The sequence below is a fragment of the Balaenoptera acutorostrata genome, chromosome 21 (genome assembly GCF_949987535.1).
Source record: "Balaenoptera acutorostrata chromosome 21, mBalAcu1.1, whole genome shotgun sequence".
Lineage (NCBI taxonomy): Eukaryota > Metazoa > Chordata > Mammalia > Artiodactyla > Balaenopteridae > Balaenoptera > Balaenoptera acutorostrata.
Genome location: NC_080084.1, coordinates 30,529,896 through 30,556,995, shown reverse-complemented (window position 1 = coordinate 30,556,995; position 27,100 = coordinate 30,529,896). Strand labels below are relative to the sequence as shown.

At 40.2% G+C, this 27,100-nt stretch overlaps 1 protein-coding gene across 1 annotated transcript in view; it reads left to right on the top strand.

The window, feature by feature from the left end:
• The window catches only part of CSMD1 (CUB and Sushi multiple domains 1), a 1,828,277-nt gene that overhangs the window by 1,200,325 nt on the left and 600,852 nt on the right, over positions 1–27,100 (top strand). The window contains exon 7 of the mRNA XM_057537433.1: positions 16,098–16,175. Coding sequence (XP_057393416.1) covers positions 16,098–16,175 — 78 coding nt within the window. The remainder of the gene's footprint in view (positions 1–16,097; positions 16,176–27,100) is intronic.

The following is a 27,100-nucleotide window of genomic DNA, read 5'->3' as shown; positions in this document are numbered from 1 at the left end:
AGGATAACTGACCTTAGGGCTAGCAAGTGGTGGAAGAACTAGATTGGAAAGGTCTTGCTCTGAGGTCCACCAGAAAACACCATGTACTCCATGTTCTACGGATGCCAGCGGGTTAAAACATTCCCCCAGCAAACACTTAGTCGTATGACAAGGACAGGGAAGAGTGTGCCTTAATAACCTGAAGTGGTTTTAAGACCGCAGTTACATATTGAATGTAGTAAATCCTGTCATGAGAGAGTTTGCCAAATAGTCAACAACATAATTTTCTGAAAGGTTGTCCACTTTAGCTCTCAAATTGCATTTCTCTGGTTGCTTAGACTATTTGGAGATTATTACCAGATCTTGGATTAGAGGTTTTGCTGATTGATTTGGAGCTCTCGCCCCAGAGAACAGGTGCATTATATTCCACGACAATACCGTTGCATTGTGGCGTGACATCGTGCGTGAGTCATTTTAAAATTGCTGGGTCACTATTTAGATTTTCCATGTGGTTGGCGTCAATATCTAAAAATAGATATTGTACAGTATCTTTAAAATATCACATTTGTTTATATCACTACCTACGTGCTCAGAAAAGTCTTGAAGTATTAGGAGGTTGTAAAAATCACAGAGGCAGATATGCTAGTTTTCCATAATCCTGATATTTGCTTAAACACTCAAATGTCATCATCAGAAAAAATATCATCCAATTACTTTTCCGGAAATAGCTGACTATTTTCAGGTAAGTAACAGCAAATACTGTACCTAAATGTGAAAACCTGAATATCTGAAGATGATAAGCAGAATTCTGAGATGACCCCACCGACCCTTGACCTTGTCTGGTGTTCCTCCTTTGAGTGATATGATGAGATGTCCCTCCTGTGATTCGGCTACCTTATATGGTACAGTTGACTTTAAGAAAAGGACACTGTCTTCAGTGGCCTGGACCTAATCCAGTGAGCCCTGCCTAGGAGCTCTCCCTGGAAGAGAGAGTCTGTGTGTGAGAGATTCAGCATGAGGGAGATTCTCCACTTCATTGAAGATGGATGGGACTACATGGCAGGGAAGGGTGGGTGGACTCCAGGAACTGAGAGCAACCCCAGGTCAACAGCCGGCAAGAAGATGCGGGCCTCAGTCCAACCACCAACAACCTGACTGAACCTGGGCGAAGATTTTTTCCAGGTCCCCCAGGTGAGAAGTCAGCTCGGCCAACTCCTTACACGTTAGACCCAGGCCAGAGAACTCAGTTGAGCTGTACCTGGATTTCTGACCTAAACAATCATGAGACAATACATTCTTACTGTTTTAAGTACTGTTGGTGGTACAGTTGTCCCTAGGTATCTGTGGGGTATTGATTCAGGACCCCCTCAGATACCAAAATCTAGGGATGCTCAAGTCCCTTTTATAAAATGGCTTAGTATTTGCATATAACCTATGCACATCTTCTCGTATACTTAAAATCATCTCTAGATTGCTTATAATACTTAATGCAATGTAAATGCTATGAAAATAGTTGCCAGCACATCGCAAATTCAAGTTTTGATTTTTGGAACTTTCTGGAAATTTTAAAAAAATATTTTCGATTTGTCGTTGCTTGAATTCAAGGATGTGGAACCTGCAGATACAGAGAGTCAACTCTAAATTTTTAGGCAGCAATAAAAACAAGTACACTCATCATGACCTGTTAGTCTTCTTTTTAAGTAAAAATGGTGCTCCATGCAAAAGCAGCTGGTTCATCTCTGAAGTCAAAGAATTGCACAAGCGTTTCTCCTCAAGACCAGCATCATTCTTTGCTATGCAGCAGAAGTACGGTAAAAGTTACTTCCCATTTCATAAGCAAAACATGAAAAAGCCACGCACTAAAGGGTTTAGACCTCATAAAGTTGATTATTTTCATCGCTTCTTCCTTGTCATTCTTCTCTTAAGCACCATGAGTAATACAATGACTGAGGTCCTGTTGGTGCCCCTGCCTTGACTCATGCTGAGGCTCCGGAAGGTTTTTCACAGAGTGAAACAAGCAAAAATATCTTGGTATGAATGTGAAGACAGTTTCGGCCTAATAGGGCCCCCAGAAGGTTTTGGGGTCCCCGGGCATATGCAGTACTCTTGGAGAACTGCTAGGGAAGTTGATCTCATCTATTTCCAGCTTTTCAGTTGCATCTGTAGGCTGAGGATTCCCCAATGCATGTCTCTAGCCTGAGTCTTTCCCCTGCTCAGTCTCATGTAGCCAAATTCTTAGCTCCGAGTCTAATAATAGGCATATCAAACTCAGCACACCCAAAACCACGACTAACTTCCCTACACAATCTCATTCTCTCTAGACCGCCGTGTCTCAGTATATGCATAATGGTCTAATTAGAACACCTAACCTAAAAGAACTTCAGTTCATAATCTAGAATCCAGAAAAAAGCTATTTCAGAGCAATTTACAGAACGCTATAACACACACATTTCATGCCTGGACTGAATAGTTCTACTAATGGGGACTTTTCCCACTGTGTTCTTTTCTAAGGTGAGTTATCAATGGGGATATATTGGGAATATTGGCAACAGGTAAGATTTCTAGATCAAAGTTCAAAGATAAGACAGCAGATTCTTTTCATGAGAGAATGCTTTCAGATCTGTTTTAGGTCAAGGCAAACACTGTCTTATGTTTAGTCAAGATTAGTACGTTAATCAATTTGTTGATTCCTTAGCTTTGAGGCTTCAAACTATTAAAGTCACTTTCAAGTTCACCTTAACTTTTATGGAAGTTCGATGTCATTATATTTATATGTTTTTGCCTTCGAATGTCTGCCTCCCAAAGCTGAAGATATCTGCATTTTGATCTCTTACAATAACTGTTTATTTAAGTTTCTGACACATCCCTACATGCAAAACATACACTAAATCCGCTCCCTTTGTACCGGCTTTGTAGGGGTTTTGGTGATGGGAGGAGAGGAGGAAAGAGGAAGGCGTGATAAGTCTCTGTGATATTTAGGTTTATCAGTGTTTTCTATCAGAAATCGTCAGCCACTGAATGGCTCTTCATTCCCTATTTCCTTCATCCAGCATCTCCTGGAAAATGCCCGGTAATTAATTTCTCAAAAGTGGCTTATGACAATTCATTCAGAGAGAAATTTTATTATTCCCATGTAAAGAACTTAACATTTTGTCCCTTTTTTAGCACATTAAGTTTGACTTAATATACCATTTAATGAAATTAATGAGGCTTTTCCAAAAGCAATGGAGAAAATAGCAAAATAATAGTACTTACAAAGTCATAATAACTGAAGTAAAAGTGGGGAAGGAGCAAACACTTTTCAACCGAAAATACCTTTCCAATTCAGAAACAAAACAATTAAAAAATATGTTTTTTTCTCCTTCCACGCTTTAGAGTGCCCTAAGTTGTCTTGTTATCAGCAGCTGAAGGGAAAATGATGAACTCAGTCTCCCGGTGGGCCAGTTAACTTTTTGGTGTTGACGGTGTAAACCTGGTGAATCGTCTTACAGGACTGATTAGAAAAAGCTGACCTACAGAGGCTCCTATTGGTCCTCACTCCCGAAAATCTACAATCCTACACCCACAGGTGCACACACCCAAGTGCATGCCCGTGCATCCCACGTCTCGGGGGCAGTGCTGCTTACAGAGCAAGAAAAATGATTGGACTCAGGAGTTTCACCAATGAAACAGCATTTGTTCCAGAACCGCACAGAGCCGGAGAAAGAAATCGATGTTTTTAGTGCAGTCCAGTCCTCGTCGTTCAAAGGTGCACTGTCAGAGCCTCCCACCTTGTAGGGCTGCTTTGAACAGGGTCAGGGTCTGAAGGCTTTACAACTCTGCCCCCTGAAATCAGTCTCCCGGGGCTCAGTTTACATGCCTGCCACTAGGTAACATTTGAGCTTCCCCAGGGGTCATGGACGAGAAATATGCTTTTATTCTTTGCGTGAAAGAATAAAGATGTGGGCCATGGAGATATGAGCTCTCTCCCACCATGAAGTGCCACCCCTGCTGGAGAGTGTCAGGCAGGTGAATACAATACACCAGTCAGAGGCATTGAAAGGTTTATGGTGGCAGAAAAGCAATGGCTGTCCTGGGATTTACTGTCAACAGGTCCTCACCGCGGCTGACAGGACACAGGTATTACACTGGAGCTTGTATTCCTTATGCAAATGTTTTAATCGAGTTAATCCTAATGAATGGCTTCTACCAACCTCATGAATAGAACAGGCAGAGGTGGTCGTTGAAGTGATGTTCCAGTAACTTCCCTCCTTTCCTCGCCCCTCACTTTCTTTCTATAAAAAGCTAGAATTAGGATTATTTGATCAAGGCTCTTGATTTTTAGGAAAGCTGTACCATTTCCCCTCAGCCCACCTATGTAAGAATAGCTTGACTATATCACCTTTCCAACATTGAATTTTAGCATATCAAAGAAAATGTGTTCTAACTTGGAAGTTGAAAAATACTATCTCATTTTTATTTGCACTTAAAATCATGTCTTTATTCATTTATTCTTTGAGGTAAATCTGACTATTATTGTCTCATGGTTTGTATATAATTTATAGGGAGTTGAATTGTTACCACAATATTTTTATTAATCTAGAAATAATTGCTGTCTCTACTAGGTTATTTCATTGGTTTATGGATTCACTTGCTATTGGCTTACTGATGATAGGCACATGCCAATTTCTTTGTTGGAAATTAAGGTGATAGGACATGGTCCTAATTCCTTGGGGACGGTACTCAGGGAGTTAACAACTTCTTCCCCAAGACCAAGCTGTGATTAAAGGCTCAACATTTTCAGCCCCACTCCACCTCCTCCAGAGAGGGGAGTGAGCTGGAAAAGGAGTTAAGCGTCCATCATGCCTACAAGATGAAGCCTCCATAAAATCTCAGTAGTACAGGGTTCAGAGGCTTAGCAAACATATCCACACTGGGAGGGTGACCCCAAGTCCACGGGTACAGAGGTCCTGTGCTGGAGACCCTCCCAGACCTTGCCCTGTGATATCTCTTTATCTGACTGTTCATCTTTATCATACTCTTTAATTAACTGCTAACGTAAGTAGGTGTTTCCCTGAATTCTGTGAGACACTCTAGCAAATTAATCAAACCCGAGGAGGGGGTCCTTGGAACCTCTGATCTATAGCTGTTCATTCAGGAGCACCGGTGACAACCTGGACTTGGGACTGGCATGTGAAGTGTGTGTGTGTGTGTGTGTGTGTGTGTGTGTGTGTGTGTGGCAGTCCTGCAGGACTGAACCCTTGACCTGTGGGATCTGACACTGTCTCCAGGTGGATAGTGTCAGAAATGAGTTAAATCCTAGGACACCCAGCTGCTGTCACAGAGTTTGTGACCAGAAGTGAAGAGTTTCGTGTGAGTGGTAAAGGAGACTCCGAGGAAGGCAGGAGCGCGGGGAAGAACTGGCAGCAATATGTATTTAATGCATAGTGTTCGTCCAGTCCGAGGACCAGAGTGTGTCCTGTGTGAATGGTCTTCAACCTTCCCTAACAGTCCTGCCCAGAAGCTCGCTTTTCACTACGCACGGAGCGTCTTGTGCATCCGTAGTGATACTCCTGCAAGTCATCCTTATATTTCAGAAGAAAACGCTGGAGTTAATTCTCTCAAAGTCTGCCTTGTCATAAGCCATAGAGGGAAGATTGGAACTCTGCTCTGAATTAAATACTGACTTTCCTTTATTCTGCATTATCTGCCTAGAATAAGAATGAGAAAATAGAATATCAGAAGCCTTAAAATTCAAGCCCTTTACTTAATCGATGAGACAAAAAGCAAGGCTGTGGCTCAAGATTTCGGGAAATTTCAGAAGTGAGACTGGAGCTCAGACCTCCGGGCTTCCTGGACAGACCTCCCCCCGACCAACCCCCGCTGAACCTGACCTTGTTATGAAACAGTTGCCCAGGCTGCAAGGTGAATGGATTCTGGTAGCCTGACTGGGAAAACTGGGAAACTTCAGGAGGAAATCTTTTCACACATAAAATACAGATGAGAAGAGTGTGTTAAGGGAAAAAGACAGTCTTTATTGGAATGTTTGGATTATCTGAGATGATTGTTTACAAGCCTCTAATACTTCCTGTACCTCAATACAGGGGAGATGGTGAAGGGGAAAAGTTGTTTTGGGGGCACCTCACCCCTTTGTTCCCCTTCTCCCTTTCCCCCAGATTTCTCCAGTTGGTGCCCCCCTTCGCCCCTCTCTTGTCTCTTGGTGCCCTCCACCCCCTATTTTGGAGGAAAGTGCCTGAAAGAAAGTGTGTGGAGTAACCCAATGAATCACTACAAAGCTAAGTAAGAAATCTTTTAATCCCAACGTGTCCCCCGTTAAATCCTGAATGTTCTTATCTCTGACAACTTAAATCACAGGGAAACTTTGTTTCACTGGAGGCCATGATTTTTTAAGCACATGGGGACAAATAAAGTTAATTGCCTTCCTTCCAATAAAGCCTGTTACTGTAATTACCCATTAAATTAGCAAAGAATGCAATAGCCAAGGGTGTGCGGGTGTCCCACACTAACCCTTCAGACTACTCAGACATGAGTATCCATGCGTTAATCATAACTCCACGCATGAAAGCTTTTTCCTTCAGTTCGATAGTGCTGTTAAGTGACATCAGACGAAAACATTCTGATAGCCAGGAACAGGGATTTATCAACAACAAAACTGTTAATACTGTGAAGCATAATAAATACATATCCGTAACATTTCAGATGCAAAAGATCCCTTTTAACTCCAAGCTTGAAAAGAGAACGGTTTTCTCAACCGAAGAACGGACACTGGCTGATTTAAGAATCAAAAGGAAATTTGATAATCTACTTACTAAAACTCGGTTGTCAGTTTTTCTCAAGGGTCCACGTTCCAGGACATCCGATAACCTCATGAAAAATGTAGGAATTCCTGAGCGAGGCTAAGCCTACAAGGGAGCTGCTGGAAGAGTAACCTAGCAAAGACAAGACAACAATTATTTCTAGATTTAAAAAAAGTTTTTTTGCAGTAACAATTAAACCTCATAAAATAATGTACAGCAGCGCTCCCCACCCCTGGCCCTCGGTTTCACTTTCCCAGGTTTCAGTTACCGGAGGGCAACCTCAGTCCCAAAACACTAAGGGGAAAAATGCCAGAAGTCAACAGTAGAGAAGTTGTAAATTTCACGCTGCTCGGAGTCGCGCGTAAGGAAATCTCGCGAGGTCAGCTGCGTGAGGAAATCTCGCGAGGTCAGCTGCGTGAGGAAATCTCGCGAGGTCAGCTGGTTCGCGCTGTGAACGAGACTCGTCTTGTAGTGCCGCTGGTCCAACCGTCAGTAGCTTAGCTGCCACTCGTTTGTCAGACGGGCTGCCGCGGTACCGCGTGACCCTCGTTTTACTGAAGAATGGCCCCAAAGCCCAGGAGGAGTGACGCTGGCCGCTGGAATGTGCCCAAGGGAAGCCGGGAGGCGCTTCCTTTCAGGGAAAGTTCTCGAATGAGAAGAAAAAGACTCGCCTGCTGAGGTGGCTAGGAGCTCGGGTAAGAGCCTTTTGCCGGGGACACTGTGACGGAGGAAAAAGAAGCGCGCGTTGGTTTTGCTCTCACACCTCCAAGTGCCGAAGTTACGCCACAGCGCGTGACCGGTGCGTAGTCTCGACGGGCAAGGCATTGAATCCGTCGAGTCAGTTAGTGTGAGGGCGAGAGAGGCCGCAGGCGCATGACTGTTAGCGCGACCGGTGGTTCTCGTTGTTCTCGCGTGTGTGATGCGTTGTTGGCGCTCGTCTCTGACTCGGCCCGATTTAGGGTTTAACCTTGGTGTCGGGCGCGTGCGAAGGAGAAAACGTGGAATTTCTGGGTCCGCTCCCCTCTGCGGCTTCGGGGAGCCCCTGGGGGCCTCGGAACAGCCGTGTCCCCGCTGTATAAGGAGGGGCGGCTCTGTAGACCACGAGACAATACGTTATAGGAGAGTTTATCTCACAGAACGAGGGAATAAGCACCTTACTTGTTTGAAATGCGGATAAAAGTGAGGTGGCATTTTTCAGTTATCAAATTGGTAACTGTTTTCTTTTACATGCTGTATAAAATTGATAGCCAACAAGGACCTACTTACTGTACAGCGCAGGGAACTCTACTCAGTATTTTGTAATAACCTGTAAGGGAAAAAAATCTGGAAAAGAACATGTATACGTCTTACATTCTCTCTCTCTCTCTCTCTCTGAATCTCTTTGCTGTACAAAGAAACTAACAACACTGTAAGTCAGCTATACTTCAAAAAAATTTTTTTAATTAAAAACATAAAACAACGTTGGCAAAGGCGATACAGTCAAGATATTATATTCAACTGGTGAGGAGAATGGGTACAGTTTCCTAAAAATCAGTTTAGCACTATGTGTTAAGACCTTGAGCAAAGAATCCTAACTCTGGCCCTTTTTTTTCCATGAAACTGATCAGAGTTTAATGATGTGTTGGAAGCTGTTTGGTATCATATACAACTGCAAGAAGTAAGAAAAAGGCTAATATCTAAGAGTAAAGGAATTAAATATATTGTGACCAATCCATTAAAAGTGTTTTTCAAAAGTATTCAGTGACCTCAATATCTGATTAAAAATTGGGAATTCCCTGGTGGTCCAGTGGTTAGGACGTGGCACTTTCACTGCTGGGGCCTGGGTTCAATCCCTGGTTGGGGACTAAGATCCCTCAAGCTTCGGGGGGGAAAAAAGATATATATATATATATATATATACATACACACACTATCTAATGAGAAATATGTAATAAGCAAAAATGCTCAAAACAGTCATAAAAGCAGAATAAAAATACATTACAGTCTTATTTTTATTCTGTAAATATCATATATGTGTCTTTACCGAAATGTCCTATTAACTTATATGTGCAATATACATAGGGTTGGAAGTAAATACATAAAAAATGATGATAGCAGCAGTCATCTCTAGGTGATGGGTTTATTCAGTCAGTTATTTTTGGTTTTTTCTTGATAATTTTTAGGTTTTCCCAAGTTTTCTACAATGTCCATATACTACTACAATCATAATAAAAGAATTCAATAGAAAAGGAAAACACACTCAATGGTATGTGACTCAGTACATAGTTTTTGTTGTAACAGGATGAATATTAATAAATATTTAACCCATGTTTAAGCAGCTAACATACACGTTCATTCAACGATTTGTTAGATAATGGTTTGAAGTGTCAATTAAATTCTGATTTAAAAAAATGTGGTATGATAAGACATGTTTACTAATATATAGTTACATAAGTATTGTATAATGCAATAACAAACTGTTTACAACAAGAAAATTTTTTTTTTTTTTTTAAAGATTTTATTTATTTATTTTTTTTATTGATTAATTGATTGATTGCTATGTTGGGTCTTCGTTTCTGTGCTAGGGCTTTCTCCAGTTGTGGCAAGCGGGGGCCACTCTTCATCACGGTGCGCGGGCCTCTCACTACCGCGGCCTCTCTTGTTGCGGAGCACAGGCTCCAGACGCGCATGCTCAGTAATTGTGGCTCACGGGCCCAGCCGCTCCGCGGCATGTGGGATCTTCCCAGACCAGGGCTCGAACCCGTGTCCCCTGCATTAGCAGGCAGATTCTCAACCACTGCGCCACCAGGGAAGCCCCAACAAGAAAATTTTAAAACAAGTGGTATCATTTATAAAGGAGACAGCATCTCCTCCTCGTAAAGCGATCAGGTTCTAGAATCAGACCCCCAGCTCCAGGACAGCTCTTCCACCTTAAGCCCTGTAACCTAGGATAAATTATTTAACCTCTTTGTAACTCATTTTTTTCTCCATAATAAACACCATAAATCTTATAACTTTGCGGTGGAATTAAAACAGGATGTATATAAAGCACCTTGCAGAGTGTCAAATACATAGTAATTTAAAAAATTACTACTCATTAATAATATTGTAATATTAATGATATTTTATTAGATGATTATAATACTTCTATTGGATCTTGGTCAAGGGAGTACATGGAAAGTTTAAAAATATGGCGATAAATACCAAAGCATCACAGGACGACGCTCAGACTTATGAACAAGGAGTGACCATTGAATCAGAGGAGAACCGTAGCGTGTGGAGTCTGGACATGGGGGGAGGGGACCTCACATCACAGACAAAGGGAACTGGAGGACTGACCACAAGATCTAGCAACGGAGGTGACAGCTCACCTTGATAGGGCTGTTTTCAGGTTCAGGAGAGAATGGGAAGAGATCAAAGAAAATGATTCACTGGAGGAATTTCCTCTCACTGCTCCCAGGAGAGGAGAGAAAAGGGCCAGGCAGCTCTGGGGAGTATGGGCAGGAAAGAGTTCTGTCTGTTTGTTCGCTGCTTGCATGCTTGCCTTTTTGCTTGTTTGTTTTGTCTCGGTTCTTAAAGATGGGAAGTGAAACATGTTTGTATAATAATGGGATTGATCAAGCAGAAAAGAAAGAATGATTGTGAGGAAGGAGGAAAATGATGGCATCATGTTATTGAGGTGATGAGCCCCAGTGCAGAGGTGGAGGCTCTGGTTTTAGATGGGAATGGCTCCGTCATCCATCCACGATAACAACCATATAAGGTCATATGATTAAACTGATTTTTATCAGCATCAACATGAGCTATGCATTTATATAATTAACAGAGAATAGGAAAGTGGGTCCATACTGAAATATTTAGTGATTCTTAGGGATTCTTAGAGATACTTTGATGCAGTTTAAAAAAATCTTTAAATATGTGTTAAAAATATAAAGTGATATGAATTTTGATGACTCTTCGTCAGTATAAAACACATAAAATCTAATGAAGAAATGTTAAACGATTTAAGTAAGGGTTGCTATAATTGGATCTATTAATGAAGCAAATTAATATTTTGAAAGCATTTCTAAAATATTATGGTGTAAATGCTTAGAAAAAAAAGTAAGCCTTACAGTAAGTGAAAGAATGCAAACCACTGGGATTCCTCAAAATATATTATTTACAAATCATTTATTTTTCTCTTCAAAATGAAAAAGATTAACAAAAATCTCTGAGATAATCCAGAAGTTTAGATTTTTTTCCCCCAATAATAAAGGAAAACAAAATATTTTCCAAACAACACATGAACCAAAAATATTTTTCTGAAATATTTTGTTTTCCTAATTCAAGAATAAGGTAACATAAATAATGGAATTTGAATTATCATATCTGCTAAGATGACAATATAAAAGGACAGTGTATTGATAAATACAAAAGATTAATAGCTTATGGACTATAATTGCTTACCAAATTTAATAGAAAGCTATTGATTAAATAATTATAAGACAAATTAAGTTAGATAACAAGAACATTTCTAACAATAAGAAAGCTCAATAGATTAATTTATGTATGTTATATACATAAATATTTTATACATTATTTTATATATAATAAATGTAAAATATTTATACAACAGTAATATATATAATATGTAAAATATTTAATATATAACATATATTAAATATATAGTGTGTAATATGTAAAAATACATAACATATAAATGAAATATAAAATAAATGTGAAAGTATATATATGTGTGTGTGTGTGCACGCACCTGTATAGTAAGCTCTCTCAACTCAAAGGATTTCCAAGGATTTCACTATTATTGCTATCAATAATTGTGAATATTCTTTTCACGTGCCACTTGAAGGGAGTTTTTTAGCCTGGAGAAGTATTAATAAAATCACGATAATCCTCTGAGTTAATAATAAGTCCAAAAAAAGGGCTTATATTTTAAATTCCAAACCCCGATTTCTTCAGTTTGTCAGTAGTTGGTGTATATATTTGAAAAAATTTCCTCTGTGGTTTGTGAGGTTTCTCAATGGTGTCCGTCCCTGTATTTAGTAAATTAAGTTTGTTTGAAACAATTTTGCATTTTATTTGTTTATTTGGAATTTTCTGAGCTCCTCATTATGGGTAAACTATGGTGTTAGACATTGAATTCTATCATCTGGTACAGGAATTTCCAAGGACACCAGAGGCAGATGGTAGGATTGGGTTTCCTGAGAGAAGTCTGATGTGTGTGGAAGATCACAGTGAACTCTGACTTCTTGCCTCTGGGGCCGGGGGAGGGAGCTGGGAGGGTCCAAGGAGCAGGCTGAGCTTAATTAGGGGTCAGTCATGGACATTCTCCCTGGAAAGGACAGAAAGTAGCTGTATGTAGCTGAGTGAAGCTAACATCCACCAGGGAACTTTTTTTTTTTTTTTTCTTCAGTACGATGGTGTTGTACTGCTCTAGATTCTCCCCTCCTCTGAGTTCTAACTTGTTTCAAGTTAACACATCCTCTTTCTGGACAGCCCTGGTTCTTGGCAATGTTGTGAAGAAAAGGAAGGGACCCTCCTCAAAGGGTCTTTCCCCTCATCACCTCCCTGAAGCCCCTCCTGTCCTCCATCCAGAGTCCTCCTCCTTCCCCCCCCCTCAGGGCTGGGCAGAGAGATTTCCATGTTCAAGGAAAGATGCAGCAGATGAGGGATGGGTGGGGGGGGGGTAGAAATAGTACCAGCTTGCCATTATGTTGGTGCAATGGTTATAAAATGGCTCCGTAGCAAAGATCAATACCTCTGTCTAATCATATCTGACCCTGAGTCTTCCTCTTAGTCCACTGGTGAACATCTGGCATCTATCACTGTCTGGGTCCTCCCATTTTCTACACCATGCTGCAGCACCCCACCACACACACACCTCATTCCATAGCATCCCAAGACGTCCTCTCAGGTAGGATGCTCCCCATCACAGGAGTGCTCCTTGGTCCTCTTCTCCTGGACATCCATCGAGAGGCCATCCCTCAGCTTGACCACAGGCCCCATCAGAGATGGCCCCTGCCTCACCCTCAGTACCTTGTGACCAGTTTCCAAACATCAGATGCCCTGCGTCCATGGCTTACCTGTAGCTGTCATGCATCTCAGCACTGGTGAAAGCCGCCATCTCCCCACCTGGTCCTGAACCTGCTCAAATGCCAGCCCCTCCCCTTGCTTCTGAAGCAACTTCCTATAATTCCCTCCTTTGGGGAGGTTTTCTTCAATGCCTCCTTTGACAAGGAAAGGAATTGTCAACACCAACGTGAGGAAATTGCTTCTCTCCTTGAATTCAAAAGCTTGGGTTTTGGGAGGAAGGTGGGAAATGGGAGAGAATCAGCTTTTATTTTGTTAGTGCAGAGAGAAAAGAAATAGCAGAGTCAATAGACTGTCCTGGCAGTTTAACCCTGGTGATGCTGCAATGATTTGAATTCCAGGCACAGAGCTCTTCGGCGTTTTCAGCTTCTTTCCAGGTGTCGGGATCCTACAGTCTCTACCTCCATGCCTTCCATTGTCAAGTGGGCAGAATACAATGAAGGGTGTTGGGTTCTGAGTGGGAAGATTTGAATCCAAATCCCACATCTTACTCCCTATGTCCTCTCAACAAATCTGTGAACCTTGATTTCCTAATGTGAGTAAGGATCTTCATAATACCTACTTCAGTGGGTTGTGGAAAGAGTTAAATACCATGGTGTGTTTGAAGATGCTTACTTAAATATAAGGTAGCGTACAAATGTCAGATAAGGTAGTGTACAGAGGCCAGATGGGAAGTGGGATGAGGGCCTTGAGAGGTAGAGCCACAGACACGTGGTACCCAGAGGGTCAGAAAATTCAGTGACCAGGGGAAGGGACGGGGAGAGGGAACAAATGTCCAGTAACATCAGCGATGGAAGGACAATCTCTCCTCTGGGGAAGCCATGTGAATGCAAGTGATCCAAAAATAGCAACAAACACTGTCGTGTACAGAGCCCACAACGTCCAGGGTCTGTTCCTAAATATGGTGCATTCATTATAGTGCAGGGAACACATATCTGTTCCCCTGCATTTGATATCAGCATGCCCATTGTATTAGTTAGGGCTGTTTTGAGAACCAGAACCAATAGGATGATATATATCATACCATCCTATATAAGAAATATAAGAAGTTGTCTCTCACAATTATGGAGGTTGAGAAGTCCCAAGATTTCAGGGTGGGTCAGTAAGCTGGAGACCAAGAGAGCTAATGGTGTGGTTCTAGTTCAAAGGCTGGCAGGACCAAGACCCGGGAAAAGCCAACGTTTCAGTTTGAATCTGAAGGCAGGGAAAAAAAATTAATATCCCACTATGAAGGCAGTCAGACAAAGATAAATACTGGATGATTTTACTTTTATGTGAATCTAAAAAACAAAACAAACGAACAAATGTAGTGAAACAGAAACATTGTCAAAGACACAGAGAACAAACTGGTGGTCGCCAAAGAAGAGGGCTTGAGGGAGAGAAATAGGTGAGGGAGATTAGGAGGCACAAACTTCCAATTACAAAATAAGTGAGTGACAGGGATGAAATGTACAGTATGGAGAACATAGTTCAGTAATTATGTAGCATCTTTGTACGGTGACAGATGGTAACTAGACTTATCGGGCTGACCATTTTGAAATGTACAGAAATATCAAATCACTGTGTTGTACACCAGGAACTGACATAGTGTTTTAGGTCAGTTATACTTCAAAAAACAAGCAAAGAAAAACTTATAGGAAAAGAGATGAAATTTGCATTTATCAGAGGCGAGGGGTGGAGGGAGGGGGAATTAGTTGAAGGCAGTCAAAAGGTACAAATTTACAGTTATAAAATAAGTGCTAGGGATGTAATGTATAACTTGATAAATATAATTAACACTGCTGTATGTTATATATGAAAGTTAAGAAAATAAATCCTAAGAGTTCTCATCACAAGAAAGAAATTTTGTTCTTTTTCTTTTATTTTGTATCAGTATGAGATGATGGATGTTTACTAAACATACTGTGGTAATTATTTCATTATACATGTAAATCAAATCATTGTGCCGTACACCTTGAACTTACGCAGTGCTGTATGTGCATTATATCTCAATAAAATTAGAAGGAAAAAAAGCAATAATATTGAAAAAAAATTATAACCCAGTGTGAAGGCAGTCAGGCCTGAAGAATTCTCTTCTGCCCAGGAAAGTGTCAGCTTTGTGTTCTATTCTGGTCTTCAGCGGATTAGATAAGGCCCACCCCCATGGAGGGAGGGCAATCTGCTCTACTCAGTCTGTGGATTTAAAACTTAATCTCATCCAAAAACCACCTTCACAGAAGCACCCAGGAAAACATTTGACAAGATATCTAGGCACTTTGGACCCCAGTCAAGTAGACATAAAAAGTAACCATCACACTCCTTTTGCAGATAAATTAACAGGCTCTGAGTTAAGTAACTTACACAGGCCACATAGCTACCAAGTTGTGAGCAAAGATTTGAGCCCAGGTCTTCACGCTACTCTAGGTCCATATATGTAAATCATATGTAAATATGTAAATCAGAAATCTTTAAATTAAAATATTTAATTTTAATAAAGATATGATAATTTTAATATTCAAAATGGAAAATTTTAAATTAAAATATTATTATCTATTTTCTTCCCACAAATGACTTCCCACTTTTTTTCCCCAGAAATGACCACAAAAGTGGAACTTCTTAAAATATTTAATGCAGAACCTAGTAAAGTCAAGAAACTTAAAGCCTGAGAACTATGACTTTAGAAACCAATGTCATACATTTTTTATATTGCTTGTAGGTTACGAGGGTCTGTAAGTACTGGTGTTCTTAGCATTTAATCACCCACACTTAGAACATTTCCTCCTACTAGCTTCCCATCGATGGATATTTGTTAAACTTTGAGTGATTAAATGACTAGATGAGTGAATGAATGAATAAATTTCATTTTTCTTCAAAATTTTTCATGTATGTAGCAAATTTAGAAAACTCTAGTCACTGCATGTAAGTTGAGAGAGCAGTCTGCTGGGTCATTTGGCGAAATGATAATGATTTGTCGAATTTGCCATCGCTGGTAGTAAGCAGCTTTGGGTGTAGATGGTAATCTTACTACATACTATTTTTAGCTTCTGACACTGCTATCATAAGATATGATCTTGCTGGTTGATAGACTTGCATTAATTATTCACAGGCTCTTGTACTTCATTTGCTTTGCATCATTCACCCCTTAGAATACGTCTCATATTCCAGGGGTTGGTAAGAAAGCAGTTATGACTGGAAATGCTGTGAAGATAGAACACAATTTTATGATATCTCTCTGAGTCGTACCTAATAATGGTTTTATTTTGTTTCTTCCAGTGAAAAAGGCGATTGAATTGAAGTCAAGAGGAGTCAAGATGCTTCCCAGCAAGGACAGTAGCCATAAAAACTCCGTCTGTAAGTCCTCTTTCTTTCTGTATGAGGATTGATATGTCCATTAGAGGGAGCGGTTCCGGAGAGGTAATTCTATAAACTGCCTTTCCCACTTCATCTCGTTCTGCTTTCCTACCTTCAAAGTATTTGCTGGGAGAGAGAATCTACACTGGGTATTCATTTTATCTCCTAAATGCATCTCAAACCCGTCTTTGCTCTCTACCCTCATCAGTCACTGAGATTGGACCTTCCAGATTTCTCTGTTAAACAGCTGTTCCACTCTCAGGTGTTTTGATCCCAGTTTCTCTTTCCATTCTAGTATATACCACACATACCAGATTGATCTTCGGGGCACGGGAGTCTTGTCTTGTCATTCTCCTTCCTTAACACCCTTCACCATAATTTAGCCAAAAGGACCAATAGACTGTGTCATGTGTGCCTTTGCTAGAAGTGTCCTCGCCGCCTTCCTTGCATACAGAAGCCCAGGTGGTCTTAGAGCCTCACCATTGGAACCCTTTCCTGACTTCTCCAGGCACAGTTAGCTGTTTCCTCCTATTCCCCGAGTCCTGTGTTCTTAACCTCTGCATTTTGTCACAGTTTCACTATGGGTTTGCCTGTCCTGCTCACTGCAGATTAGAAGGCTCCATTGAGATTCTCAAGTGGGTTTATTTCCAGGGTGGTTCTTTCCCCTGCATCATGTTCTTTTTAAAATTTTCAGCCTCTTGGGGTACCTTTGCTATTCATTCCTGGTGACCTCTTCTTGTGGTGTTCCCGCTGACCTGCTCTCTTGGTGAAGAATCCCAATGGTTGGGATCTGTGTATTTTATTTGGTTTGCCACTACTAGCAGTTGGTACAGGCAGGACGCTTGAGGTCATTTGGAGCACCCTCAGTTCAACCAACTCTACTTTTATCTGCGTGATATATTGGGCTTGTGTGTGAGGTTTTATCCATGACAAATATCACATTAAAACTAAAAAGCAAATACAAACAACAGTAATAATCATTTAAAAATCACATTGTAGATTGACCTACCTCTGCTTTCTTAATATCCCTATTTTATGGCTTCCTAGTGATTGCCTGTGTAACGATAGTCCATCGACTCTGCGTAATGACCCTGTCCTCTGGCACTTGGGGAGGACAGAGAGGTAAACCCAGACCCCTAGGATGTAGGCTTCAGACACAGGTGTGTCTTAGACAGTTTGAGATATAGACTGGGTGATTTAAATTTATTTCTCATAGTTCAGGAGGCTGGGAAGTCCAAGATCAAGGTGCTGGTCGACTCAGTGTCTGATGAGGACTCACTTCCTAACACAGACAGCAGTCTGTCTTCTCATTGTGTCTTCAGAAGGTGGAGAGAGGGAGAGATCACCTTTTCGGTATCTTATAAGGGCACTCATCCCATTCATGAGGTCTCTACCCTCATGACCTATCACCTCCCAAAGGACCCACCTCCACATACCATCACCTTGGAGGTCCGGGCTTCAAGATATGAATTTTGGGGACACACACAGTCTATTCAAGGGGGATGCTGCAGTCTCTGACTGCAATTCAGGCCCTTAGGTCTCACACATATACACAAATCAACCTGTAAATGCACTTCCTGTTTTCATTGTACTTCGTGTTGGATAATCATGGGCAGTATTGTTCAAATTAAACTGGACTTATAAATAGTGAAGGACAAAACTACTGGAGGACAGAAAGAAAGGAAGTCATTCTTTTAAAATAAAGTTTTAATATTTTGTTCTCGTTAGTTTGGAATCTTCAATAGAGTGGGGGATGTGGTATGTATAGTTATTTTGAAATTTATATTTTATGGATAAAAACCTTGCAGAAATGATCCACAGTAACATAGGTGAACCCTTACCTCAAATCAATATAAGGTCTGATAGCAGTCAAGTAGACATCAAATTTATCTGCTAGTGTAACATTCAGGCAGAAGTTTTTTTTTATAAAAGGAATATGTGTGGGTCCTTATCTGAACACAAATTGACAAATGAGTCATAACTCATTGGTGTTAGAAAGTGTTCTGTCCTTTCTCCCAACAGTATTAAACTATTTTTTTGTTAGACTTGAAAATTAATCATTAGAGGAAATGAGGAATGCCTTCTAAGATCAGCAGTGTAATAAATGGTAAAATGTTATTTGTGCAGAAGATGTGGCTGAGGAAACTAAATTAAGTGCTTCATAGAGAAAAGGACATAGGCTTTGAAGCTAGAGAGACAAGGATTCAATAGTTGTAAAAGTATGTATCGTATTCAAGTCCAAGTTTCATCATTTATAAAAGTAAAATGGTAATGATTCTTTTTGAGTAGATGAAGCAAGGTATTTGTAAATTGCTTGTTCCAGTATACAGCATATAGTGGGCATTCCAGCAGCCATACCCGTTACGAACTTTCCATACACAAACAGGAGACATAAAGACTGGATTCACAGTAGGTCAACCAAGGATCTAAACAGCCGGGATCTTACTTGCTGGAGGAGGAGGTAAGATCCAGAACATTGACTTGTTTTCTAAGATCTTAGGAAATAGTTTGGTTCCTCATAGGAGGTGAGCCCAGAACACAGGCCCCTGAAGCCTCACCCAGGACACAGCCTTCACCTGGGAAGTGGTGAACCCCTTACCGTTTTGATGGGGTGTGAGAGGGAACATGAAGGTGATGCATATATTTTATACATGTGGTGACACTTGCTGCGGATGTGTCAGTTACTGACACTATTATTAAATCATTTATACACAGATTAGCTAATTTCTTTACATTCAGTATTTATATTAAATGTGGTGCCTTTGGTATTGGCCTCGTTATTTTTCACGCCATTCAGTAAACTGTAGTTTCTGTATTTCTGGTTTACCCTGAGAGCTGGGTTTCTCTTGGAGACCACAGCCTCTGCTGTTCTCGAGGTTAAATTCAAGCATACAGGCCTCTCTGGCACAGGGTGCGTAACTGCCCTGAGCCTCAGTTCCTCCACCTGAGGGTTTGGAAAAGGATATAACAAAATACTCAAAAAATGCCTAGTATAGGGTCTGACAGCCTCTGTTAGCTATCATCCCACCTCACTTGTGTGGATCTCTATTTTGGTAGTTTTCATTGTATATAGACGTTTTTAATTTATGAGTCTTCTTCTTGAGATGCCTCACAGAGTAAGAAATTTGACAGCAAAGGCTGTGTAATTATCCCTTTACCCCCTAATCTAAGACTGTGTCTGCTACCAAGCACCAGTGAGGAGCTTATTTAATTACAACCTGACAGGAATGGATGACGGTAACAACTGTCCTCTTTTTTAAAAAATTTTTTATTTTATATTGGCGTATAGTTGACTAGCAATGTTGTGTTAGTTTCGGGTGTGCAACAAAGTGACTAAGTTATATATATACATGTATCTATTCTTTTTCAAATTCTTTTACCATTTAGGTTATTACAGTGTATTGAGCAGAGTTCCCTGTGATATACAGTAGGTCCTGGTTGTTTATTTTAAATATAGTAGTGTGTATGTGTCAATCCCAAACTCTCAATCTATCCCTCCCCGTCTCTGTTTATAATAGCCAAGACATGGAGGCAACCTAAATGTCCATTGACAGGTGAATGAATAAAGAAGATGTGGTACATATATATACAATGGAATATTACTCAGCTGTTAAAAAGAATGAAATAATGCCATTTGCAGCAGCATGGATGGGCCTGGAGATTATCATACTACGTGAAGTAAGCCAGACAGAGAAAGACAAGTATCATATGATATCACTTATGTGTGGAAACTAAAAAAAAATTAGCTGTCCTCTTGTGGTTGTGAGTTGTGTTCTGCCAGTAAGAAGCCCCAGCAGACGATTGGAGGGAAGCATGATTGTGAGGTCCAGGTGTTTGTCACTCTTGCAAAATCCCCTCAAGCTGGCTGTGCTCGAAGGTGCAGAGGCCAAAGGTCACAGCTCCTTTCAAAGGGGTTGACCCTACAGTGGTCTTTCCCTCTGGCTTTCAGGGCTCATTTTCTCCCCTGTTGCTTCCAGCCCAGGGGGTGATAAGAGCTTGACTGTTACCTTGTTCCAAGTGTCTACACTACCCCTGTGGCATCTCTAGGTGTATTCAGATACAAGCAGCCCCTTTGTAAGGAATACCGGTGTACATTACTCTCCTCGAGGGTGGCAGTTATTTCCTGTTGGGACCCTGTTTAAGATGATGGAAAGCGGTCAAGATTTTGGTGAACCACTGAGGGCAAACTCTACCCAAAGATCCAGATGGTTAAAAATAAAGCACTAGACCAGGCAAGGAGCCATGCCTTCCTGCAATTTCAGACGAAGCTTGGTTAACTCCTCCTGACAGTCCCCTGAGCATCAGGAGGGAATCTAGGAAGTGCTGGGAAAAGAGCTGGAGGCCCTGGACAGGGGGAGGGAAGGATTTCACAGACCACCAGAAGGAACTTCTAGTTTAGTGATGGAAGACTGCTAGGATCACAGCAGTTAGGTCATTCCAGTGCTGAATTGAGGGAATATGTATCGTGTGTTATAACGGGAAAGAAAGGATTTTGTGACTAGTACATTAAAAAAGTTTATACCAATATACAGTAGCTGGTACATAGATTAAAAAACAAGCTCTTCATTGTTCTATTTGAAGGATAGGTGGTACCTGTATCACACGGTCCCGGATTCCAGCCTATTCTCAGCATGTCTCCCCATTTTCTCCCTAGATCTGCTTTGGTTTATACGTTTGGTCCACAATGAGCCGCTTGAAAGCTGAGTTCTCTGGGAAGTGCTTCTTGTCTGACACCCACACTGAATTACACACCTCCTCATCCTCTGATAGCCCAGGCTAGCCAGCACTTAGCAAGTATTTACTGATTAAATAAATGAAGGAAGGAAAAATATCCATATTGTGGAGCAAAAGCCCTACAGATTTTCTCTTTTACTCCTCTCAGTGGGATCTGATGAATCCTTTGTGAATTTTGCCCTGGGATCACTAAGTCAAACAGTTCCTCCATCCTGCCCTGATTTCATGTTACCAGTTAACCCTTAGCAATTCACTTTAGTCCATAACATGCATCAACTTAACCACGTAGAGTGGAGTGATGTGAAAGGCTGTGGAGATATTTCAACTCATCTATACAGTGAGGGTGATTTCCGACATTAATTCTTAGAATGAAATGACTTACGAGTTGGGTTTTTTCATCAGTCTCATTCATTACTGATTGATGATGTTTTCAGGAAAACCCAAAGATAATTAAGGTATTAATTCTGCATAATGCTCTAAATTTCTCATTATTTAAAGCTTTAAAGGATTGAAGCATAATTGGGCAACATGCAGCAGGAAGAGCACCTGGAATAAATTCAGTCGACACCCCCCCATCTTCCTTGCATCACTGAGTGATGGAAGGCTTCTCGTTATTCTGGGATTGGAACCTCTCGATAACATAGGATTGTTAAATTGCCATCCTTTTTAAATGGTGGTAACTGTGGATGACTTTCTTCCTCTTCTCCTTGACATTCTCCTCCACAGAATACAATGTTAGCAACCTAAGTGTGAGAGTCAGGAAGGTAGGTAATCCATTACTGCCCTTCTAACTCCAAAATATAAAAATCTGTAGGGAGAAGGGCAAGCAAAAACCTTGGTTGTTATTTTCCGCCTAGAGATTGTTCTCCCATGTAAAATTAAAGACCAATGGCTTTACAAATTCAATATTGATTTGTTGTAACTCACTCAGATAAATTGATGGCACAGTGGTGTATTGAGCATTTGCAGTTACAACAGTTTATACCCACGCAGGATAGGACATTGGGTTCAGAGTCATTATTTAATGTAAAGCCAAGTTAAACATTGTGGAAAAATGGAAAAGTATAATGCATTGTCTTATAAACCCTTGGGAAAAAACAACAACAGACCATTATGAAATAAATGACCCTAAGATTCTTCTACTTTTGACTATAAACCATTTATTTCATTGCCTTTTTTTCCATGGGCAATTTTTTCCTACCTTTAAAAAATACGTGAAGCAAAACAGAATGATATTTATTCGAAGTTGTCAAATAGCCCTGTTAATGACAAGCAATCGATCAAATATTGTCTTTTATAATAACAATAGTTCCATTTTTCTCTGGTTTTTCTTTTGTCTTGGACATAATTATTTGGAAGGGCACATTTTAAAACTTTTGTAGTTCCACTTTTTGGACAACAGTGCAAAATGATGCCTTAACGACTTTAAAGAGTTAAAGATGCAATCCTAATGATATAATGTTTGATTTATCTTTTTAACATGGTGTGACTCATTAATCCACTTTCTAAAATATACCATAATAAGTGACTTTCACATCTTTGCTGGGTCATACTGTATTATCCACTTGTCACTAAAATTGCTGCGTTCATAGTCGTCGTTTTCTTATGTTTGAGATAACTTAAGAGCAAATGGAATATACTAGTATGTAATATTCTCTTTTTACTTATATTCCAGTGTGCTAAGAGGGGAAAAAAAAAAGTTAATCTTATGTCTCGCATAACTTCTTCCCTTCCTGTCAGCCAAAAATGGGCTCAGCCCAGGAGAAGTCTCTCCTTTCAATCCTTTCTCCATAAACAGGGATTAGTGGAAGTTAAGGAAAAGGAAAAAAGAAACCCTTAATCTTTATTAATAGGGGCAAAATGAGAGATAAAGAAAAGGCAAGCCATCCCAATAATTTTCATCATTTGGAAAGTAGTTTCAGTGTGATCCACTCCCAGAGCGGAAAGAGGCATGTCTGATTAATGACCCAAGACTTCTCTCTAGATTTCCAGACTGTTATATCCACCTGCCCACCCAAGATTTTCATGCCCACGTGTGATAGGCATCTCTTTCCCGTCTCAGAAAAAGGCCATTGCTTTTCCTGTTAGGGACCTAGAGCCTGGCACCACCCCTGCCCCCAGACACCAGCCAGCCTGCTGCCTCCCAGCATGTGTCAAAAGCCGACCACTTCTCTTTACCTCCAAACCACCAATGTCCTTAGGTGTATTACTACATCAACCTCACCCCGTCTCCCTGTCTCTGCCTGTTTCCCTGCAGTCGAGATCTCCGTACCTCATCCAGAGGGATCAGGAGGGAATATCCGTGGAATCACATCATTCTTCCACTCAGAACACTTCAGCGCCATCGCATCACAGCCCAAATGAACCCACATTCCTTACAGAGACCTACAGGACCTCCTTACCTCCCCACCCCATCCCCTCTCCCTCTGGCCCTTGTCCACTGGCTTTGGGGCTGTTTCTTAAGGATCTCAGACACACTCCCACCCCAGTCTTTTCTCCTCTGTTTCCTGTCTGGAATGGTCTCCCCACTCATCCCTCCCTCCCTTCAGATCATTTCTCAAAAATTACCTTCTCTGTAGGCTCTCACTGGTCACCCTAGCTAACTTTCACACACCTTGCCCATACATCACTTTACCCCCTCTTGTTACCGGTTCTGCTTTTCTCTGTATCACTTATCATAGTGTATCTTGTATATCATGCTTATTTTTGTATGTATGTGTGCATATTAGTGTGTGCATTTATATGAATGTGTGGGGGTGTGTATGGGGAACATTATGTGTAATATAGTGTACATAAGGTGTGCATTCTATATTATGTGATGTATGATGTATACAATATAATGTATAACATAATACATATTATATGTCATATAATGTGTAAATAATCCTATATTAAGTGTGTGTGTATATATATATATATATATATATTCTTATTTACTTCCTGTCTCTTCCACTCCCCCCACTAGAATACAGTCTCTTTGAAGGTAGATATTTTTGTCTGCCCTCTTCAGTGATATCTACCAAGGACTCAGCAGAGTCTCAGGCACACAGCAGTTGCTCAATAAACATTTGTCCATTGAACGACTGAGTTTCCTAGTTATGTGGTGGCCTGAAGAAGTGTGACAAAGTGATGTCATACTCTTCTTCAGTTAGGTCTTTGTATTTCACATCTTAATCATGCATTCACCAGTCACACACTGAGGAAAGACAAATAGCTGTCATGGAGATGTTCAAAATATGTTCCTTCTCTAGAGGAAATTACAGTCTACTGGTATTTCAAGTTACGTAAATATTTATCAGATGAGTGCTGTAATAAAGATAGCAACCCTTATTGAGCATTGAGTAAAAATAGAAATTTATTAGCTTTTGAAATAGTAGTAGATCAACCCATAAAAAGTCAGAATCCACAGGGAAGATGTAAAGCAATATTAAATTAGGTCCTTTGCAAGCCAAGACACCGTGCTTTCTGTATTACACCTCGTCAATGACTGAATTCCTTGAACCTCTAATTTATAGACATGTGCTTGGCAGTGGTTAAGAGAAAATCATGCTTATTATCAAAATTATATGTAGTATATGAACAAGGCACAAATAATTAAATAGCTGGTCGATTACAATAAAGTACTATAGTCTTAGAATCATTATGCCCACTGCATGGAAAGAAACGTTAAAACCATGAGAAATTAATCTTTTTCAAATTTCTGTCACAAGGTGATGGCATTTGGCAATAAAATCTCATTGTCAATCTAGATTCTGTGCTCTAGTAGGTCAGAAAATATTCTACAATACACTAATTTTCCTCTCTTCCACTGCTGGATGAGTCCATTTGTTACTGAATTGATGACTAGGGCATGCTGGCTTTTAGAAAGGGCATTTGAAGAACTGCAATGAAAGCCAGCCCTGCAGTTCTCCAAGTGCTACTCCAGATTTGGTGCTTGAAGAAGGCTGTGGACATGCAGGAGATGGGATGAGGGAAGGAGAATGGAGGGAGGCTATTAAGAAACCTGAGTGACTCCATTAATAAGGCTTCTAAGACAAGCTATCCAGGGAACAGAAGTCATGCCACGTCCCTTCCCTTAATCTCATTAGCCGTCGATGATGCTTTGTGTGGTTTCCACCTCTGAAACTTTATTCCAGAAATAATTTCCAACTGGCATTTTCATCACACCATACTTTCCTAGGTAACTGGATATATTGTGGTTTCATGAATCCCCACTTGAATAATCTTCAAAAATTAACAGGATTTGCTTTACCCAGTTACAAAAAAAAAAAAACAACACACACATTTTGTTTCATATTAATATTGTTATAGTCACTAAGGTTGTTATTAAATTGCTGGAAATGCCACCCATCATCAGGTTTTGTTTTTAGAGGACTTTATTGCTCTATTATTAATGGGTGATTTATTTGAATGGTAGTAGACTAGAGTGATTTGTAAAACTGCTGCAGGAAAAGGTGTGTCTGCTATTCTCTGTGCTGAATTTCTGGCATTAAGTGCTCTAGATCTTGCTTTAGAGCAGACTTTGACAGTGGAAAAAATATAGCCCCATTAACCTCTAACAGTTGTATCAAGGTTTAATAAAACACGAGGGATAATTGCCCCAATCTGCTTTGTTCCATCATAAAATGTAGCAATATGAAATTTTGCAATTGTTAAAGATCCTTGTTTTCTTAACAAAGATCCACTCCCATCTAGCATGAATATAGTAGATTGTACAAATTGCTTCATAAATCAGGTAAGTAAATTATGCTTGCAGTTTCTAAATAGGCCTTTGTCACTGCAGGAGCTAAAATATCTTTTAAAATGCTATGGAAAATCTTGCTGGGAAGGGAACTGCTGTCTAGATACATTGGGAAGAATGGCATCACTGGTAACTAGAAGCAAGGCTAGGTGGTGCATCAATGATTTATCACGCCATTTACATATATAATTTCTTAAGTAACTAGAAAAAAAGGATTATTAAAATATGTGAAACAAGATATAGCTTGATTGGATTATAGATGGTTCAATTGTAACCCTAGTAGGAAGTAAAATCCTTTTTAAATGGGTTCAGCATACAGTTATAGAGCATAATCGATTAACTAAAGGGACAAACTCACTTTGCAAAATGACTGGAGAATGCATTCTTTTATTACAAACAGTGAACAGAAAGCAACCTACAGATTATGGTAGACTTGAAAGAACAGTGTACATCAGCATTTCCATCACTTATTTTTTAGAAGCCCAACATATCACATACATTAGTATCAAATTTTATAAAATAACTTAATCTTCCCATATAATTGGGTGAAAACTCTGAAACTAGAGAATTGTGGGACTATTGGTGTTTGTGTGTTGGTACAGGTACATAATTCCAGTAGTAGTTAGAAGAGGGACTTGCTATTTCATTGTAATTTAATTATCTTATATGGTCAAATGTTTGCTAGTGAGTAACTTCAATCAGAAGCTCTAAGGATTAAGCTAATTAATCATGGTAGCTCCTTTATGAATTAAATTAAAGCCCTCCATTCTATACACAAGGAAGCTAAGTCAGCCAGTTAAATTAATTAGTCCTGATATAAAGATAGATATAGGAGTCGGGAGTTAAAAATCAAGGAGTACTCAGAACATCAAGGGGAATTCAGAAAAGATACACATCTCGTAAGCCTCATCGTTTTATTTAAAACACATTTTTAAAGGTGTAAGGAGAACACTGAAAATATTTTCAGATTAAGTCCTTTCATTGGAGTGCTTATAGAATCACAGAATTGTAAAATTGAACTTGACTTTCAGCTTTCAGGGAGAAATCAGTTTGCCCAGATGGATAAAGCTGCCTCACTGAAGGAGAAATTCAGAGATAAATGAGCTGATGTTGATCAAATAGAGATAATGCTGATAATTTATGTTGATTTTAAGGGAAGTAGTTAGTGTGTTCAGTAACAGGGAAAATGTAAGAAGCATGGGTGCTGCCTGTTTGTTTAGATTGAGGGAGGAGGGGAAATGCCCATCTTCCTCCAGTTATTCAGGGAAGTCTCATTGACAAGATGCTGTTTGAAGCATTCCGATTCAGGTGAGAGGGTGGTGAACTCACACCTGCCTGCATCACAGGTGACCCTCTAAAGACTGGCACACCTGTCATGTATCCTCTACATTGTCTTTCAAAGGTTTTTACTTAGTTGGCAATGTCTCTTTTTAACAAGAACAAAAAATAC